Source organism: Syngnathus typhle, linkage group LG1, assembly GCF_033458585.1.
Source record: "Syngnathus typhle isolate RoL2023-S1 ecotype Sweden linkage group LG1, RoL_Styp_1.0, whole genome shotgun sequence".
In the NCBI taxonomy this organism is placed as follows: Eukaryota; Metazoa; Chordata; class Actinopteri; order Syngnathiformes; family Syngnathidae; genus Syngnathus; species Syngnathus typhle.
Window position 1 is genome coordinate 20,633,688 of NC_083738.1, and position 20,887 is coordinate 20,654,574.

A 20,887-nucleotide genomic window follows, 5' to 3' on the forward strand; every position below is an offset into this window, starting at 1 on the left:
AAATCCACGGAAAGATTTCTTTCTGAAGACTTTCCACCACTTGAAGAAAAACAAATGCGCCTGGAAAGTACTGTACAGTTAAGTATTTGTACTTTTTCTTTTCCTTCCCAAAACATGACACAGAGAGCAGGCTAGACATTTTAATGCCTAATTTAATCTGTCACTTCACTTAAACGCGTCGGTTATACATAGTCACTCAAGCACCTATACATTGATGTAAGTTCAAACAGCTTCATACACAAAATAACAAAGAGGCAGAAGAAAGAGATAAAGTTCCAGAAGATAGGTCCAAAAAGGAATTGGTAGGGCTGGAATGACGATTTGGGGGTGGTTCTCAATCCAACACAGAGCCCTGTTCAGCTGGAAGACCCTCCGATTGGCGCCACTGAGCCGTGCGCAGCTTGAACCATTTCTGGATGGAACACGGAGGGAGGAAAGTTTTAGAACAATTGTGGTATTTCTTTACCCCTTTGGCCACAAAATCCTCGGAAAAACCTGATGGACGAGAAGTGGTGATGTAACGGACTGAATAGTAAATGAATAGTCCTGAGAACAGGTACACTTGTCATTGCCTCCAATACGTTTTCAAACAAAACAGCGGCTTCGGTAAACACGCACCAGAAACTCTACGTAGTGTGGACTGAATCTGTGGGTCCAAAGACTGGTTGAAAGTCGGATTAATATCGTAAAACAACAATTCATTTCTTGAAGCTCTTGACTTGGCACACACACACACACCATTTTCTGTTATTAGTGAAGTTTTTCTCATGTTAGCTTCATTCTATTTTGGAACATTACACTCTACGTACATATATATAAACACAGTAATCCCTCGTTTATCGCAGATAATTGGTTCCAAAAACCAAGCACGATAAGTGAAATCCGCAAAGTACGGTCATCAACAAGAAGTACTGGGCAGCCTAACGGTTTAGAGCAGTGCTTCTCAAATAGTGGGGCGCGCTTGGGGGGCGCGGTGCTATACCTGGGGGCGCTCTCATTGTTACTTCTGTCACGTTTGCGACAGTGCAACATTTTACGACTTACAAGACAAGTTAGGATAGTCACGGTGGGGAGTGGGGAGCGCGAATAGTTTTCTTCTTGCTAGGGGGGGGGGCGTAACAGAAAATAATTGAGAAGCACTGGGTTAGAGGAAAGATGCTAATTCGTGATCGTGCTAACACGCGAAAACGGATTTCTAAAGGAATGTAAACGAACATTTGGATCAATACTACATTGTTCTAAAGGTTTGACACGTTTCCTCAATTTCAAAGTTTTATTTTGTCTTTTAATTGTTTTTTTTTTTTTTTAATTTGGAAACAAAATCCGCGATGTAGTGAATCCGCGATAAATGAAGCACGAAGTAGCGAGGGATCACTGTACCATACGTGGAAATACATTTTTAAGCGTTAATTCAGCTGAAGTTGATTTTGTGTATATTTTTCTCATTCTTCTTTTTGACTGACTACTTGTATGTTCTATATGTTCCTGGATCACATGCCATTACATAACTAAGCCAAGGTTGACTTGCAGCGTCCACTCTGAACAAGCAAGGGTACGCGGCGCACGGAGGTTGTGGCACATTGTAAAGGCTGTTTATGTGAAACGGGGAGTGGTGCGCAGCCTATGTGTTACTGTGCGCATTTGTGGAGTTGAACCTTCCCCAATGAGAGCTTTGTTAACAATCCAAAAACACCGGAGAGGCAATGAAGTCAAGTCTTTTGATCAGGTGCCACATGTGAACCTTGCACCCCACCCAGACCGCACCAAACCCTTCCGCACACAATGAATAGAAGCAGTCGTAAACACCCGTGTGCCTTTTAAAAAAAATTTTTTTTTTAACAATAGTAGCTTACACACGCCCACCAAAACATGCAGATACACAGAGAAAGCTATAAGCAGACATCACTCAATTGTTGGTGGAAATATATGAGTTCTTATTGTCACTGAAGGCAATACAACTCATTGAATGCTTTCTGAAACATTAGCTTAAAAGGCATAGTTGCTCAAGCCATCGCTAAATGTTTTGTAAAAAGACGAAAAAGACGACAAATTCAACAAAGAAGAAAAACACGACCAGAAGAGGCCTAATCTTTGCAAGCTTAATGCTAATACATAATGGTAAATGTTATAGATGGGCTAACCGATCACTTCAGTGTGAATTTTTATCGAGTGACAATTTACTGCATGCCGATGTCATGCAGTGTCTGATAAAAGTGTCAAGTGTCAAACCTGCTGACTGTTTGATCAGGTTTACGTATTCACGCTGCAGCTTCATGCTGGTGCGATGCTGTCAAACCCGGACTAACTGGTTTGTTGGCTTAAGATGGAAAAAACAAATGCACAACTTGCAGATGAATGAAAGTGTTTTAACAACCCGAGGTAAAAGCGAAACAGTGGGTGTTATCCATCCAGCAAAATCTTGCGTCTATGTAAACTTGATTATTTACATGGGAGATGAGGTTGATGGTGAGTGACACCGAACATGCCCGTAGCACTTTCTGAAGATTAAGAGCATTTACACCTACTGAGTCTGTTAAAATCTTTTTTTTTTTGCCTCCCAACATTTAGGCATGTTTTTCTTGTGAAAATACTTTTGTAATCAATTTGAAAAAAAACTCCATCAGCTTTCAATTTTATTAATACCCCTATTTAGGTTTCTGATTCATACTTGCTGACTAGAATAATTTCAAATTTGTGAACTAAAACAGAGAACAGGCTCTGACTCAATTCCAAAACTGACCACAAGGGTGCTCATAGGGGCCAAATGCTTGCATTCTATAAACCAAAAATATTTGCAATGTAAGATGGAGTGTCTTGGTCTTGTTATAAAATGTGAAGGGACACAATGTATCAAATGTTTAAAATACTATAAAAAACAAACAAAAACTATGCATTATTAAATAATTGCTTAAAATTAAGTGGTTGTCAAAATTAAACAGGGATAGTACCAGTGACAATGAGATTACGTACATTAAAGGCACATCATGTGTGTAACATAAGTTTTTTTCCTATTTCATATATTTGAGCAATGTGTTGATAGGAAAAAATAAAAACATTAATATTCGATATTTCCATTTTTTTTAATTAATAGTAGAAAAATAAAGTTTTTTGTCATGATGAAAGAGATTAATAATTTCAGCTAAATGCTGGAATCAAATATATTGACGTACTGTATAAGCAGAACGTATTCCACGCATTCATCTGAGCGGTCGGAGCAGGACTCACCTGCGTTTCCTCCTCCGATAGTCCACACTCGGCGGCGACCAGCATGAGCGTCGTGTCGTCAGGATACTTGCCCTTAAAATTGTCCTCCAAAACTTTGGCCTGGTACTCGGACAGCTTCATGCACTCGGTCAGCTTCATGCACTCGGTCAGCTTCATGCACTCCATGTTGTGTGAGGTTCAGCCCGGACTGGTGGAGCAGGTCGCTGCCGCCAGGAGAGAGGGAGGAAAGCTGCGTGTTCGGCTGGCTGAGTGTTCACGGACGTCTTGCCGCCGCCCGCAGGCGTCCAGCTAACAGACTGCTGTCGGTCGGTAGGAGCGCGCCTCCGGTGGAGGCGGAGCTATGACGTAACTGAATATCGTGTCACTTATAAGTGTAACCCGGCTCGTGATGTCATCATTTTTCTGACAGTCGCAATGAGGAACTAGAGTTTGGACATTTAATGACAAAAGAAACAGTATTGCGGTTTAGAGGAATAATATATGCAGACTGACAAGTCATTTTCAAGGTGCCAAAGACAGGACTAGCCGGAAAAAAAATAAAAATAAAATGCTCCCAAACCAATCACTGATTTTCCTAGCGACAGTGTTGCTGATGAAGCCAGAAGTTCAAAAAAGGAAAAGTGATGATAAGAGCCCAAGTGTGCGAGAGTCCACAATGGACAGTGCACATGACGAGTCTGCCTGAGTAAAAATAACCCAGGTCGTGACCCTTTGCTTTCTGCACTGTACACTCAATTTGGGAAACAACCCCAGGAGATGGCTTGGTATTTTGTGCGCGTGTGTTGCCATTTCCTGTGTGTAATCAACAAATACAGAAAAGAATGCAAAAACAATCCACTTTTTCTTTTTTTTAAAAAAAGAGGCAAATACAAGAGAAAATATTTTTTGACAAATTCCAATCAGCCGCTTTTAAAAATATTGAGGCATTGTGACCCAAGTGAACAGCACAATTAAAACAAAGCTGAGCTTTTATTGGTAGCATTTCTTGAACATTTTTACGATTGCAAGTTGTTTTTGCCATTTTTCTGTTTAAAATTCAACTTAACCCATATGAAATGCTGTCAACTGCGGCGTTCTTACTCATTAGCGAGACACCCGATAAGAAACGGCGCGTGTATTGAACACACTTATCTGATGCGATTCACTCGCACATTTTGGGGAAATGCTTTGACATGGAAATCAAACGTGTTGCACAAGAATCTAAAATCTGATACATGTACATTTCATATTTATAGCTTGAGAGCTGAAGACCTATATTCAACGAAGAGATATTTTACATATGCTCATCCTCGTTCCACCAATTCCAACAATTTTGTCACATTCCAAATTTCAACAATTTATTTCCATAGCATTTAACTTTAGCAATAGCACCTCAACGTTTACATGTAATTTCTAAATAAACTGCATTCTGCACTTCATGGTTTTGTATAAGGAAAATAAAACAACCCGTGAGATGGTCGTCATGACGACAGAGTGTGCTTGATTCACAATATTTCTGACATGCAAGACGTCATCTAATTAATAATCTAATTACAGGCTGGACAAGTGGCAACTTTTTCACGACAACATAATGTAAGCGCATTGTTATTCTCCTGCAAATTGTTTTTTTTCCCACCCAATATAGTAGACACAGCTTTTAGTAAACTACTGGCTTTGACGAAAAATATTTGACTGCTTTTAAAAAAGATTAAATTCTATTGTTCAAGGTCACATACGCATATCTGGTCCACCCAAATGTCATTTGAATTGAAAACGCAAAGTTAGTGAGTCAACAATTTGTATTCACAATGTGTTTCCCTAATTACAGTGGGCCTATTATTTTCCCACCGCCACTTTTTTTCTCATGCTAGATAACACGCAAAGTTAACTGCTAATTTGCCTCCCAGTGGACCTGGCAAACAGAAGCAAGCAAAACAAGGCAAAAGCAATCATTTGTCATGCCAGCCCACGATGATATAAAACTATCTGCTGTTGAGAAGAAGGAAACAGCTAATAAATCGGAGGCACACATTGGGCTTGTTTTGATGATTTACTCATGATACGAGCACAACTGTCTGTGGTTGCTGTGGGAAATGGGGGAAGCCATCGGGTGAGCCCCTCCAGCCCCCACCCCCAGTGACTCATTATGTTCCACGAAGGAGTGCAGCACATTGACATTACATAATCACCCAATCCTGGTCCTCCCTTGTCTCCATTCCAGGTTGCCCACCCTCCCACTCACTCAAGCAAAACCATCTGGGAATGCAGAAGCAGATTCCACACGTGTGTGTTTAGCATTAGCAACAAACTTATATGGATGTGGAAAAACGTACAATATAGAGGCGCCGTGACTTTTGAGATCTTAAATGATGCTGGTCAATTGCAATTTTGGAGATATTTGAATGTTTTGTTTGAAGTATAAAAGCGTTGCAATGTGTTGTAACATAGAGAAAAATCGAAACTTGACCGGATATAGCCTGTAAGGATTTGCTCACTTCAAAACGGGCAGATTTCTGTAAGATGTAAAGTATTCTATACTTTTTTCTATGCACGCACGCAGACACACACATTATTCAAAGTACATGTTGGTTCTTGGGCCACAGGATGTTCACTGGCCCTCTAAGGAAGTTCTAAATATGTATGGAGCAGGCTGAGAAGGAAGCAAAGACTTCCTGAGCATAAAGCTCAGATTCCAAAACAAAACAGAGGAAGCCTTCACAAAGTCGCTGTACAAAGAGCAGAACCTCCACAACTTGGCTGGATAAAGAATGTTCCACGTCAGACAAGGTGGAGGAGGAAAGCCCCTCACTAGGTACGTAACTTTTGCTAGCCAAGGTTCAACCCTTGTTTTGAGTGGCTGGAAATTGTGTGACCACATTGTCTCAGTGGACTTAGTGGGAGTGCTGGAGCTTTTTTTTATTTTTTTTCTCCCATTCCTTTCATTTGGCCTACTCTCACCCCCCATGTTCCACAACATTACCTCTACTTATTGTTGTAAACAAGCTCTCAAATTGAAAGCATTCCCATTTGTACTTGAACCAAAATTCAACAATATACCTCAGGTCATCATCTTGTTAAGAAATATTGTGAGATTTCAGAATCTAAAACAATGTTTCTCAAACTAACTAAAAAAAACACTTCATATGGGAAAAGACAAGTTAGAAAAAGTAGATTAAAATCCAACAGACCCCAAAAATCAAATGCAAATATAGTGAACTTAAAAGTTAAATAGAACAGAATTGTAATGAGCATGTGACTCTTGTGCCTACTACTGTGATTGGCTAATGTGAAAAGAGGCGGGTCTTGGTTTTACCACACAAATTCACAGGTTGTTTTTTTGGAGGGGGAACCTGTCGCAGTAATGAAATAAATGAATAAATGATTGAATAAATGCATGATTCAATAAATGGGCAAGTAATTTGGTTGTCGGGGTGAGTGGCTGCATGTTTGTATTGCAGGAAAAATGACAGGGAATGTGAATATCTATTCCCAATCGCATTTCGTTTTGCACCCAAGTCTTAGTCACTTGTTTTCGAGTATCTGCTAATACAGTCTTCATCCAATACCACGGCATTTACAGTGTGTTTTAATAGGTCAAAAACAATTCATTCAACATTAGAAGTCAATGGAACAATTTCTCCTCGGATAAGAACAACTTGGAAGTCAACCAGTGTGTTCTACAGTAACATGCAACAGCCTGTTTTTAGTTTGACATGCTTCAGAATTGAGGACATGACCGTGTGGTGGAAGTCAAAGCCAATGAGAGGAGAAAAGCGGCAATGAAAACCTCCGCTGGGGGTTCTGAGGTCTCCACCAGCGGCGCCATGCTCGCAATTGATCCTTGTGAAGTGGTTCCCGCCTGCGGTCGGTTTTGGGCGGAAGGCAGAGCCAAACAAACTCAGGGCGAGACTCCCCCCCCCCCAAAAGTCTAGGGGGGAGCAACGGGGCGGGGCCGCCGTCAGGCCACAGGGAAGCTGAACAAACAGCAGCGATAAGTAAGGAGTGACGAAAAACAGGCACAATTATGAAAGCGGAACGAGAGACAATGATGTTGTGGTGAAATCTCAAGACAAAACACCGGCGTATTTAAAAAAGCCCAATGATGGCCCTCGAGGATCGTAACAAGGCCCACTGCTGTTTATCTTTCCTCTTCTGTGCATTGAGGAGCAAAAACAAATGCTTTTGAGAATCTTGAACAAATTCACATTAAAGTACTAATCATTGTGCTAAAAAGGAAGAATGGCAGAATGATACGGGTAGCTGGTATGTTCAAATGGAAAGTTTATAGCTTACAAGTCTCTGATGAAAATTTTCCGCGTGTGACTCGTGAATTTCAACACAATTTCTTGTGGATTTTACATTAACACAGCAGTGACCGACTGTCTTGAGCGTAAATCCCATGAACAATAAACAGGATTAGCACATCAGTTCCTGCTGGCCCCAATTTAGAATTTGTAGAAGCAAAAGACACTGTTACGCAAGCTAAATCTAGCAAGCGCCAAATTTAGCAGCGTTGTGCTAACATTTTTCAATGTTGTTCTATGTCGTCTGCCACAAATTACCCCGTCAAAACTATTTTGAGATGATATATGGTGAAATAATTATATAACAACTAAGTTACAATTTTGTGGAAATTGGACTTTTTAATTTTGGGGGGGCTACCAGTTTTATATTACGGGATGGGCCTGGAGACCTTTGGTGTCATCATTACCTTTTCGACTTGGGCTAAATTAACGATTTTGAACACCTCTCGACTCTTACGGTGCTAGCGACATTGGCAGGTTTAGCTAGGTGTATTTTCAATGTCTTTGGTTTCATTTAAATTAGGCGCAAATAACGATGTTAACATGTCCAACCATATAAATAGTTTAAAACACTTCTGGTATCAATATATAGTAGCATCAATGTTTCCATTTTTGAGTTTATTAGCACAGTGATTAAACTGTCTTTTCCTACTTTGTTGCTTTCATGTCAGTCATTTAATTCACACCTGTCTGAGAAGCAAATATAAAAACCTGAGAGTTCCTTTCAAAGGAGGTTTGGGAAAAAAAAAGAAAAGACAGGGCAGCAGATGGGTTTTGGGGTGTGTGTGATGATTTGAGGCGTGTCGAAGATTGGACCAGTCAGTGGTAATGTTAAATATAGCTGACAGCACAGCAGGCTGGAAACAATGAAACTTACTAAGAGGACCTGAACAAATCAGATTTTGGGGTAAAAATATCCAAAGGAGAGGCCCAGATGGATTTTGACATCGTCTTCCAGTTTTCCATCATTTTTTACTACTTCAAAATACTTATACGCACGAGTGGTCACACCCCTTTGCTATTTTCTCAGATTTTTAAAATTTTATTTTATTTGGCCAACGCTTGCACACTGTTGCTGATTTGCTGACTTGAGTGATTTTGTTTGTAAAATTAAGTTTGAATAAAATAACAATTTTTCATCTTTGGCATTGGAAATTGGCATGATTGATACATTTCTAAGTCCAATTACATAAAATAGAAATTCCCTTCAGTGAGTGTAGAAACGATATTCATATTCTCGATTCAATTAAAAGAATTATACAATGTATGTATGTATGAATAATAAAAATATTATACAATAAAACTAACAGTATTAATGATCATTTAAAATAAATTCAAACTATTTTCTATTTGATGTGAAGTGATAACGCCATTGGTAGGTTAACCTGTTGCTTGTGCTGAACTTGGGCTGTTGCATTTTCATTTTTGCTAGGGGCGTCTGGTACATTTACCCATTTAGATAATGAAAAAACAAAAAATGACTCCGTTAACAAGCTTTTAGGAGGTTTGGACAGTGCAAACAAGAGCCGTTTGTCATCATGTCAAACTTGCTATTAAAATGGCTGCTAAAGTGATGAGACAATAATGGCAGCTGTGGCAGATACCGCATGCAGCGATGGGTGCTTTTTGTCGAATGAGAATGGTCGTGATTAAAAGTCTGCCAGTGTTGCTTTTGCCATTTTTATTTTAAGCTGTTTCATAAATTATCGCTCGTAAAAGATTTCTTTTCAGTAGTTACAAAGAGGATAGTACACTTAGCGCTGGAATGGGTGGGAGGGCGCTTGTTTGCTGACAAAGGAATTTTCTGTCGCCTCCCATGATTGGTCAGTGACGGGTAACCAACATCACATCGCTACCAGTTCTTCCCGACAGGAAAATAATTTTCCATAGTGCAAGTCAGTAAAACGCGCTTCATCTTCAGTGTTTTCAATCCAGACAGTCAAATTTTGTAACATGATGAACAATAAAGGACAGCACTACAGCGCTACGACAAAAGTGGCATCTTCTTGGCTCCGTTTTCCCTTCTAGTCCCATTTCGAGAAGCTACGAGACAGCGGGAGAGGTTTCTTCGTGGGGTTTCGTTCCCCCCTTGCTCAGCTCCCCTAGCGTGGTCCAATCATACTAGTGTTTCTGCAACAATCCTGTGCTTGTGACTAGGATACCTGCTGCTGGATATTCTGCAGGAACTCACAGTAGGAGGGTGCTGACTCAGAGCAATCTTCCACCAGGTGCTGGAAGAACGTCGCTTTCGCTGAAGCATCATCCCTAAAGGTTGAGAAATAGTCAGACGTTTCACTACCTAGTCAGAATAGAAGTGTATCTAGAATTTGGTTAATGGTGGAGGTTAATGTTTTATTTGGTCGGGTTTTGAATATTGCCTTTTTTTCCCCTTCATTTTTATGTCTACTCCATTTTCGTTAAAATGAAGATGGGCCATACTGAACTTATTTGTCTTGCATTTAAATCTAGGTTAAAATTTTTTTTTTTTTTCTTCATACACGACCAGGGTCTTTTAACTTCAAAATATTTTTTTGCCCAAAATACGGTTCTTGCCACTAAACTTTATTTTAGTTGACCACATTTTATCCCTACTCTGCTTATAGATGTCATTACCTTATCTGTTTGTAAATGCTTTTAAATACTGTACCTTAAATTATATGATGCACATTGAATGTGCATAAAATGTCAGCCGAAAATATGTGAATATGAAAATATATGTACACCGAACATAAAGTTGAGCCTCCTTGTCTTATTTCCTCAAATACACCCCCCCACACACCTCACATGACTAGGCGCAACTATGAGTGTTTACGTCTTGAGTGAGCCACACCCAGCGCAGCGCATTCATTGGAATATTTATGAAAGCTTTTGTATAGCGAGTGCGACTCTTTAAAAAACACACACAATGGGGCAGCCGGGCCTTTCTGAAACAAGTCGAGAAATGCCGGATCAAGCGTCAAACCAATAGCCTCTTACCATTGTTCGCGATTACGACATCAAGTGTCTTCAATAAAGATTAAAGTTCAGAAGAGAAAACCTCTGTCAAATCTCATCCGTCATTCTCATTGATCGTTAATAGGAACTTATATCAGTCAATGTCGTACTTTTGGATTCACGCAAAATATTTGAACACGTCCAAGATACGGTAAATCTGCCTGGTATTTATCTGTTTCAGACCATGACACTGGTGAGCAAAACGACAATAATGATTGCTCTGGAAGGAGAAGGAGGAGGCGGCCCAAACAATAGACTCCCGAGGAAGCAGTCGCCCCCGTTCACAGACAAGAACTTCCTCTCAAGTAATCACTGCGATTGTGACAAAAAGATGACGAGAACACATGCGGTGAGATTCATCAGTTGCCCTTTTTGTTTTGCAAAGTTACGTCTGCCACAATGAGACAAAAGTACTGGGTCGTATCTGGTGTGCCGCATTACTTTATGTGGCACGCACCGAGTAGGATAAAAAGGTGGACAATACCAAGTGACATCATGTTTGACCACTTACTTGACGACATGCACGATGGAGCTGAAAGCTCTGTTGTCCTGCAGCCAGTCGAGGAACGCTCGCACCCTCTCAGACAACGGCGTGCTCAGCTCAGGAATGCAACTCTGCCAGAAACAGCATCACCACAAACAGCAATAAAAATCAACAACAACAAAAAAACGCTTCTCAACGCTGCAAATGGGATTCAGCCGCACAATGCGGTGTGGAGGGTAAAAAAGGAAGTTTGGAATGTTTGGCATGTAGGTGGTTCTGGAAGGCATCAACCTGCCTTGTGAAAAAGAGAGACAAATACGCTGACAAATGGGGTCCACCCAGTTGGCCGGAACATTCTAGAGGTAAAAAAAGCAACAACAGCAGGTCTGATTTGCTGCACTTGCTTTTTTTTCCTTTGACTCCCACACAAACATAGAGCACCTTCCAGTGAAACTCATGTTCACAGGAGCTCACCTACATAGCTTTTGCTTTTTACAGCGGGGCCTGGTCACGATGTTCTGACACCAATTCAGCAGGCTTACTTTTTAGAGTAGTTTGTAAAGAGCTGGTCTTACTCACCATATTAGGGGGGATTGAAGCGTAGTTAGGGCAATTCAGAACATCTTGGATGAACAACTCATTGCAGCATTTGCCAACCCAAAGGTAAAACACCTGCACAGATGTAAGAGATAAGCAGATGTTTTAAGGATGAAGACGAAAGATGCATCACCAAGTGTGGGGGTGACATGACACACAATTGGTATGTTACTAAGCACTGTCTGCAGTATAATGGCATGGGTATAATATGATATCCACTTTCCCTGTCAGGAATAAAAAGCAGGTAAATCCTTGTCTCAGCAAAAGAAAGCAAAAGCTGAAATGAACAATGACAAACAAAGTCTTTGAAGGCATCACTGTTGAGCAGTAAAAGGACTCTTTAGATTAATGGTTCTTAACCTTGTGGGAGGTACCAAACCCCACCAGTTTCATATGCGCATTCACCGAACCCCTCTTTAGTGAAAAATCAAATTATTATTATTTTTTCTTCAAATTCAAGACATAGAAGTTTTTTACTAGTGCACAAAATGAGCCATGCATGAACATCAACTTGTTCAAAGAACAAAACCAACACAATGTACGAACTCACAACAAATGACATACCTGCAAATCAATGTAACTTCTGCTTTTGCGAGACCGGTTCAAATTTGCGTCATCATGAATTTACACGACATTCAGGTGTGTTCGGACCTCGAGACCGACTCACCAAACCCCTAGGGTTCCATCGAACCCAGGTTAAGAACCACTGCTTTAGATGAATACGTACGCTGCCGCAGTCCATGAGGAAAGCGCCATCTCTGCTCAGCCTCTCGGCAGACAGGTGGAGGAGCGGCGGCTGCGGGACCAGCGTGTCGTTGAGGTGAAGCGCTCCCTGCAGGTACAACACAGCAATTGCAATCAACTTGCTGAAGGATAATTCCTGTTTGGCTTCCTCACCTGATCAGACATGTTGTCCAGACGATACAGGTCGGGGTGCACCATCCGCATCAGCTGCTGCAGCGGCTGCGTCTTGAACTCGCACATGGCGAAGACACGCTCGTCCAGGCGTGTGCTCGTTCCCGTACGAAATGCTATCTGTGAGGCAAAACACATTGGCCGCCGTGAATCTAAGCAGTGCCGTGACAGGACACCAAAATGAAGTTTGCGAAAAAGCCAGAAACACCTGTTTGAGCAGAGAGAGGATGTACAGCGGGAAAAGGCGCATTCCGGCGGGCACCACAAGGCCAGACTGCTGCAGGTTGGACATGTTATTTTTGTAGGCGCTCAAGAAGTCCACCGCTGAGTTTGTCAAGGCATCCCGAGCATCCAGCAGGCTGGATGAAACGGAGCGGTCGATCGCTGTATATATAAAAAAAATAAAATAAAAAAACACATTAAGATTAATACCAAACATTTAGCCCACAAAAGGTCAGCGGATGTCCAAAGGTGACTCACCCATGTTTGCCAGCAGGCAAGTAATGGCCTGGATATCGGCGGCGGCGTACACGTCGCTCAGCTGGTTGACCACAGGTAGACAAAGAGTGTGGACCCGGATACGCCTCTTGCCTGCAATAATACACGGATGCTCGGTAAGATGCGATAACGCAGCCATTTGACATCTAGCCATCAACCTATTTTCATGTCCATTATGAGAGAGCACAACGCCAAAACGTTGCTCAAAAAAGTTTAATCATGTGACATGATGATGGTCATTGCAAAATGAATTCTTGACTTCAAGACCCTTTACCTTTACTGGACGTGTAAAGCAGAGCCGCCTGGAAACACGCCAGAGAAGAGTCAACCAGCGAGTCGTCAATCGACATCTGGACAGCGAAGGCCGAGTCCGGGTTGACGTTAGCGAGGGACAGCAGGTCGGTGGAGCGCACAAAGAAATTGCCGTGGAATGTGTGGATAGATAATCCTAAGGGCAAAAAAAAGTAAATAAAATAAACGATCATTAACTGTTTCAAGCGGCACAGGGGTTAATATATATGTGGGAAGGCTACCTTTTGTGCATCGTATTCTCATGACTGCCTCAAAGCCCAACTTCCTGCCGAGGTAGCGCTCAAGATCCTTTTGGAACTTCTCCAACTGGGCTGGGTTGTGGATGTGATGAAAGGAAGGGTAGTAGAAGATGCTGCCCGCAGAGTACTTGGAGATGCACGCTGGAAACAAAAAGTATTGGAAAACAAAAAATGAACAAGTGTTTGTCACGCCTCAGACCATTGCGGAAAGTTGAGAACCTTACCAAGCGTAGCCAGGTCAGCGTACTGTGAGCTGAGAAGAAAAAGATCAACACCTATCTGTTGTCCTGAGCAATCCAGTGCAAATTTCTTGTAGAAGTCTGTGGCAGGGCCAAGATGCTGCACTCCCTGCAAACACAAGTGTGTATGTGGGGTGGGGGTGGGGCTAAGAATAAGCCTAACCGCTGATCAATCACGTGCCAGCATCCTTCTCTTGCCTCCTTGCTCTACCTTGGCACTGGAGCGCTGGCTGGGGTCCTCCCTGGACTGCAGTGAGCCGACGCCCAACGTGGGAAGCTTTGTCTGGAACACGCTGACCCGCCCGCCAGTGGGTGACATGAGCATGAAGGCGGCTTGCAGGGCAGGGCCCAGCGCGCTGTGCATCTCCCTGCTCTGGCTGAACATGGCAGGGAGGGAAGTCAGCAGGTCTTTGATAAGCTGCATGAAGGGGATGCAAGAACATAATTCACCCTGAGTAAAACAACACGCACACAAACACAAATGTAATGGAAGATTGAGTAAGTGAGCTACCTACCTCTTCACTCTCCTTCCAGTTCACCATTAGACTGTCATGAGAGGGTACGAATACATCTGAAAAAGGTCAATACAATATTGCAATTAGGGGACTCTTTTTTTTATTTATTTTTTTATTGGCTTGCCTACAAATACCAGTTTGGTCTTGAGACTGCCTGCCATCAAATGTGGCACTACAAAGGTAGGGAGGAGTAGTGCACTACCTATTTCCAAAAATCTCTTTAAATGAGACACTGTATTTTGCTATAATGTGATAACATAACAGCTACTTGACAAAAAAACCAAAAAAAAAACCCGATTGGTGTTACCTAATTAGTGATAACTTGGTGGGTGGGAATGTGCTAAAATTATTTGTCCTTGAAGAGTATAGTTGAAAGCATGGTACAAAGAAGTCATTAATTATCTTTTAAACTGTTTTCCAATGTCGCCTTTAAACACAGAGTTCAATGTCATAAAGCAAAGAAAAATGCTGATAATGAAAAGTCAATCGCTCAGTACCGTCAATATCAGTCACCACCAGCATCTGAGGCTGAGACAATCCCTCCTGGAGGTTGTAGAAATGGACGCTGCTGTCAAAAGTGAGGAATCCCACTTTGGTACGAGAGTCTCCGGGCAACCTAAGAAACACCACAACTAGTTTTTAACCCCTATGATCTGTTTTTAGGTAGAAAAGCTTTTTTATTTTATTTTATTCATGATCCTGGCACTCACTTATCCAGATTCTCTAGGAGCGACTCGCAGAAATATTTCAGGTAGCCGCTTTCCACTGCACTCTGTGAAACATCCAGCACGAACAGGTAGACTGCTGGCTGAGGGGGGCGTAACTGTCGACAAGTTTAGTATTAGAACTGTGGTGGCATTCGTATCAAATTACACTCAGTAGCCACAAAACACGGTAAAGCCCTCATAACAGTGTATCAAAAGCAGCATCAGCAACTCTCGCTTTGCGTTCCATTAGCTGTATGACGCGAAACGAGACAACCATCTAGTGGACAAAAGCACTCAAAGCAAGGAGGAGGTCCTCACCATGTAGTCTGAGGAGGCGATGAATTCCACAGTGGCGTTCTGGACTTCAGGTCTCTTGTGGGGTTCGCCGTATGACCTCGTTACAGGGTTGTACATGAACTCATCAGGTACTAGAATATAAAAGACAGAACATCAATTCAGCGCAAAAGGTAGCTGAGCTAGATTAATGAAGCAAAGTTGCATGAACGTTTTCGTACCATCGTTGACCCGATAGCAGAGGTTACACTTCCACCGGTGCTGGTCCAGGAAGGTAACAAAGGGGTTGATGTAGGTGCGGCAGTGGCGACAGCGCACAATGGTGTTAGACGTGATGACCGGTAATTGCTGCAAAGAGACTTTCATTAAAATGATTTTATTTGGTCAAATGTGATGCTGAAAGGGACATCTGCTATCTGTCCTATTGTTTCATAACAATGTTGCTAATTTGCATAATAAACACTCCCACATATTGTAGTTTGATTGATTTTCTGGGCACTCACTTTTTTTCTGAATTGTCTTAAGTATTTTAGCAAAAACATTCACAGACATGTTATTGGCAATGTATTCAATTGTATAAAAAAACAATGCCCTTCCAAATGCACCTTAAAATATTTATTAGGGGGTCAGAGAAATTCATCCAGGATGTTAAGAGTCAAACCAGAGCTATTCTAAAACCTTTATGAACGCTACGGACAACATTTTGATCAATTATCCACTAATACTATCTGGTGCATAAGAAAAGGGTTAACAAAAAGGGTTAACCGGGATAATAAAAATATAATACTAAGCGTACACCTTTTTAAGTGATGGTTTTGATACTGATTAAGTTAGCTTGAAAGATTTGATGCTTCTGATGTAAACTCTAAATTGTACAACTTGTCGGCTATTGGCTATCGTTTTTTTTTTTTTTTTTTTTCGTGGTAGCCTTCCTAATTTAAAGCTCCGATCCCACCTGTAGATCTCTGAAGGGGTGAAGGAGGAGGCCAAGAGGCAGTCTGGCCTTATTAAGCAGAGCCTGCGTTTGAGGAATGCTGGTCAGGGTACACCGGAATGTCCTTACGGAAGAGTAACATGAACTTTATTTGCATCCTTTCATTTAAAAAATTCAAGAGACGGTTAAAACCTTTACGTACTGTGGGCTGCAGTTGACCTTTTTAAGCTCGGAACTCAGGTTGGGTTCAGGGGCCTCCAAAGGTCTTGGGGGGAGGAGATTCCTCTCCTGCAGCAGGTTGAGAGGCCTGAGCGCCTCAACCTCCAGCTCTGGGACTCCACTCAGACCTCCCAGGGCCGCAGACAGCTGAGACATACTCGGAAAAGGCTGCACGCAACTCAAGGAAGTGAGTATGGGATTTTCTTTCTGCTGTCTAACACATTTGACTAAAGACGAACCTGGGAGTACTGCTGGTAGCCCGTCGGTCCAAGAAGGTCGCGAGAAGCTGGCGAGTCCGCGTGTGAGGTTGGTCCATGCTGATAAACCGTCTGCGCACCGGGGTAACCATAGCTACTGTAGCGATTGCTCATATTGGCGGAAGCTGGCACAGAATCTGCACGAGAGTTCAGTTTGCCATCAAATAATGACTAAACATTTTCCGAATTAGATCTGTTATTTTAGCAATGACATTATGACAGTAATATATACATTTCTTTCAGAAATATAATGCCAAATTCACAGAGGACTACTCTATGTGTATAAAGCAACCCGGAGGTGACAGCTGTGAACAAAATTGTGATGAAAACAACCAATCTAGTGATAGCCCCAAACATGTGACTCACAAGGTAATAAAGAGCATGTTTATGACCCCCCCACCCCCTTCCATACCTGGATAACTGCCTCCTTCCAAGGAATCATAGCTGTTCGGCACCGGCGACGCACTGCCGGTGGTGGACGACGATGTGTCACCTCCTGAAAAAGCATCACAGTGACACAGAGGAAATTCAATTAGGAAATGGAAATACAAGGTGTGAAGGATGGTGGCACTGTCAGGAACAGGGGGAGCAGGGAATAGATTATTTATTAGCTTGACTGCTTGGGTTACGGATGTGTGTCGTTTGGAATATGAAAAAGAAATGTGAAATATGAAACAGAAAGAAAAGATGGTTTTGTCCCACGACAAATCCCAGCTGTAGGCCAGACAAACTCAAGGGATCCAATTAGTGCCGACTAAATCGGATTTACAAACTGGGGGATTATCTGATCTGGTTGGTACATTTAAGACACCTGAATGGCTGAGGAACGTGAACAATGGAGGTCAGTGGGCTGGAAAGTGAATGGCAAAATGTGACATCCAAAGCACACCTGCTTCTTCATCCTCTTCTTCCTCATCGTCATCCTCATCATCCTCCGAGCTGGATGACGAGGGGGCTGCGGTTGGACCCGAGGCCGAGCTAGCGCCACTAATAGCGCCGTATCCATACTGCACGCCTGTTGGAAATGGGAACAACTTGTAAGGTATCTCGGCCAAGGTCAAGAAAAAGGCCCTTAACATTACTTTGACAAATTTCAATAAAAGTTTTAAGAAGGTGGCAATGTTCAAGTAAAATAACTTCAGAAAAACCTTCTTGATTGACCAGCAACAATATTAAAGCAATAAGCCTTTTTTTGGATTATTTGGTGACAATGTGTTATTTACCTTCATGGTGGCTTGGTGAGGAATGCAGTGATATGGTCGGGGTTCCTGAGGACGGTTGCGTTCCCTTTGTATAGGAATGGTAGTTTAGAGAGGCATGATGGTCGTAGTTTTGGTGAGCTGTGTTTGCGACTGCGATGAGAAAAAGGACAAGAGAAAATGATTTGAAAGCGTATTTTAATTCCTGTTTTTTGTCGTTGTTGAAAGTTTAGAAGCGGACGAAATGGATACAGTGGGTGTGGGTTGCTAAAGAACTCAAAAGGGTTTGTTTTGTCTGGGTCTTCCTGTTTCGACCCATCAAAGTCATGAATGTCAAGTTCACTGACACTCTAACGATTGCTTGTTTAAATGTGCCTTGCGAATGGCCATTGACAGGGTGTACCCTGCCTTTGGCCAAAGTCATCAGCTTTAAGCTTCACAAACTATTCTACAAAAGATCACGTCACAAAGCAGAAGAAAAAGTTTAAAGACCAGCTCATACCTGTGCTCCCTTGTCCATTAACAGCTGGTGCCATTTGAGTGGGAGGAGTCTCTTTGTACCCAGGGTGCATTGCAGCAGGTGCTGCTGCTGCTGTTGTAATAGAACCTGGTTGGAGGTTGCTGTACAGTGTCACTTCCGGCGTAGTGGCAGTCTGCCTCGAGACAAGAGTGCCATACTGGCTCGTCCCCGACGCAGACGGGTACGAAACGATAGGGTAGACAGGAGACTCAGGACCACTAGGTGGTGCCGGCAACAATGTGGGCCCCTGCTGCTGACATTGAGCTGGCGGTGCATGGTATGATGTCTGTCTGTAATAACCTGCTGGAGTGGCACAGGACGGAAGCTGCTCCTGGAACCGGGCGTAATGGCCGCTTGGCGGTGGCGCCGAGGAGTGTGTGGCGACGGTGTCTCGCTGGGGCGCCAAGCACGGGGGTGGTACATGACGGTGATTCGGGTAGCAGTTGTTCACATGGTGAGTACTGTTTGTGGCGGGGGGTTTGCTGGACACGCCAGTGCAGTGTGACGGGATGGTGGGGTAGTTTTGTTGCTGAAGTGGGGCTCCATAGTAAACCATGGTAGGATGTGTGGCGGTGTATGTCTGAACTGGACCTAGGAGATAAAAAGCAGAATTAAATGTGGTGGGAGAAGATAATAAAATAAAAATGTTTTTCATTATTTGTTGCAGGCATATAAAAAGAAATAGCAAATACAGCAATGCGCTACGTTCAGTTCACGTTCGTCCAAAATATGAACCAGTTCATAAACTTTCGTTCTTTGTACGCGTTAAGGTACAACAACCTGTTAAATATGACCTGGATCTCCACACACGTGGGGGCGGGTTGCGGACTTGCGCATGCATGTCTCAAAACGGAAACGCCAAATAATCGTTTATCCTCTATCAATTTGTCTGTAGCTAATATCGTGATTATGATTAATTTTTTTATTAATTGAGCAGCCTTAGCTGTTACTGCCCTAGCTAAAAGGTTTGGGAACCCTGTAGTAAGGTAGCTTGAACGCCTCGTATGGAAGTCCTGCACCTGCTCCCAATGCTTTTATTGCTTTTCATTTCTTCTGTCATCTGCTTTGATGGTGTCTTAAATTCCAAAGGATACAAATAATAAATATCTGTGTACGTACTTAGCTGCACGCAAGTTTCATCCTGACAGCTCAGCAGCTTGGTGTGCTACTAATGTAAACATGTCTCCACTAAGAGTAAATACAAGTCACATTAGTCACATTGATGTCTGGGACACATTAATACATTTTGCTTCTTTATGTGGCGCAAAGTTAACAGCTTGCTTGCCCATTGACGCTAGGCTAACGTTAGCATCTTCGTTCAAGTTGTTAGCATTAAACTAGTGCTTAAATTGGCGTACATTACGACACATCCCAAATGTAACACGAATACCCTTTTGTTCGTGTTATTTTATTTCCAAGCTAAGTTTAAGTAATCACACGAAGGCTGAAAGTGACGAATATTCAATTATTCCATTAGCATTAGCATGCTAAAAGCCAAAGATGCCGGCTAATCGCATCATCTGGCCTGCTTTACCATTCTGTCGAGGGGGAGCAACTCCACCGTTCGGCGTAGGGGTCTGACCGTAGCCCAAGTAGCCGTTCGCTCGTGCAGACATCACTTTGGCGGCCCTCCCGACCTCACAGATACACTGCTAGGTCCAAAAGAAAAAAAAAGAACATGAGTGTCACTCGGCGCCGAGCTTCCCGAAGCGTACGTTCCGCTGTCAGATGGTAAACGATCAGCCGGCTTTGAGCTGGGTTAGTGGGCAAGATGAGTAAGGTCCGGGAGAGCCGCGGACAGGATGTTGACAAGCCTTCACAGTCTCCTGCTGGTCCTTTCGGTGCGTTCCATGACAATGGGAATGTAAAGCTTCCACCTGAAAACTGAAACACCCTCTCTATTGAAATCCGACAAGATGTGGGTTTTTTTTCTCAATGTAATCCCGTACTTTTCAAAAGTGATTGAAAATCATACAAATGAACATTATTGCCCATTACTGGAACGCTTTTATGATTTTTGAAATACGACCCCTGTATTCCGTTTGACCCGTACGCCAGTATTGTTATATCCTGCCATCTTCCGCACAACGAAGGTATTACATTACATTACATTACATTACATTACATTACATTACATTACGTGCGATCACAAAACCAACAATGAGGAAATAATACCGTTATAATACAAGGCATTCACATGTTTATGTTTTTAATTTATTTTTTACAGTTTAATTTGTAACATGTTTTAATGTGTCACTTGGAAGTTTCAGGTACAGGGAAATTATAATTTACAGTTAATGACAAAAACTGTGATCATCTTGACATTTAGTGACCTCTCGTGGTCAATGTAAGAAGTCACTTGACAGTGTGTGGGACTGCGTACACCACTACTCCTATTACATATTATCTATTCATATATTATTTAAAGAAAAATACTTATTGGGATATCTGTTTAA

The 20,887-nt window shown here is 42.3% G+C and overlaps 2 protein-coding genes across 2 annotated transcripts; both read right to left on the minus strand.

Moving 5' to 3' along the window:
- Positions 1–134: 134 nt before the first annotated feature.
- On the minus strand, positions 135–3,524 carry hopx (HOP homeobox). Its single transcript, XM_061278719.1, has 2 exons — positions 3,226–3,524; positions 135–412 (listed from the first exon to the last, which is right to left on the minus strand). Exons 1-2 carry the CDS (start codon positions 3,388–3,390, stop codon positions 335–337), a joined length of 243 nt encoding a protein of 80 aa, XP_061134703.1. The 5' UTR covers positions 3,391–3,524; the 3' UTR covers positions 135–334.
- Positions 3,525–9,174: 5,650 nt separating this feature from the next.
- sec24b (SEC24 homolog B, COPII coat complex component) lies at positions 9,175–20,492 on the minus strand. The gene is made up of 24 exons (XM_061278685.1): positions 19,966–20,492; positions 18,414–19,022; positions 17,936–18,064; positions 17,602–17,727; positions 17,125–17,208; positions 16,695–16,849; positions 16,439–16,623; positions 16,258–16,360; positions 15,524–15,650; positions 15,327–15,436; positions 15,012–15,124; positions 14,799–14,917; positions 14,302–14,357; positions 13,998–14,204; positions 13,772–13,895; positions 13,530–13,688; positions 13,271–13,444; positions 12,979–13,089; positions 12,707–12,882; positions 12,481–12,618; positions 12,311–12,415; positions 11,566–11,658; positions 11,014–11,117; positions 9,175–9,773 (listed from the first exon to the last, which is right to left on the minus strand). Exons 1-24 carry the CDS (start codon positions 20,045–20,047, stop codon positions 9,662–9,664), a joined length of 3,501 nt encoding a protein of 1,166 aa, XP_061134669.1. The 5' UTR covers positions 20,048–20,492; the 3' UTR covers positions 9,175–9,661.
- Between the last annotated feature and the right edge of the window lie 395 nt (positions 20,493–20,887).

Coding starts and splice junctions, on each gene's coding strand:
- hopx (XM_061278719.1), bottom strand. CDS start 3,390: ATGGAGTGCATGAAGCTGACCGAGTGCATGAAGCTGACCGAGTGCATG. Junction 413..3,225: donor TATCGGAGGAGGAAACGCAG/GTGAGTCCTGCT, acceptor TGTTCCATCCAG/AAATGGTTCAAGCTGCGCAC.
- sec24b (XM_061278685.1), bottom strand. CDS start 20,047: ATGTCTGCACGAGCGAACGGCTACTTGGGCTACGGTCAGACCCCTACG. Junction 16,624..16,694: donor GCTACCAGCAGTACTCCCAG/GTTCGTCTTTAG, acceptor AGTTGCGTGCAG/CCTTTTCCGAGTATGTCTCA. Junction 13,896..13,997: donor GCCAGCGCTCCAGTGCCAAG/GTAGAGCAAGGA, acceptor TTGTGTTTGCAG/GGAGTGCAGCATCTTGGCCC.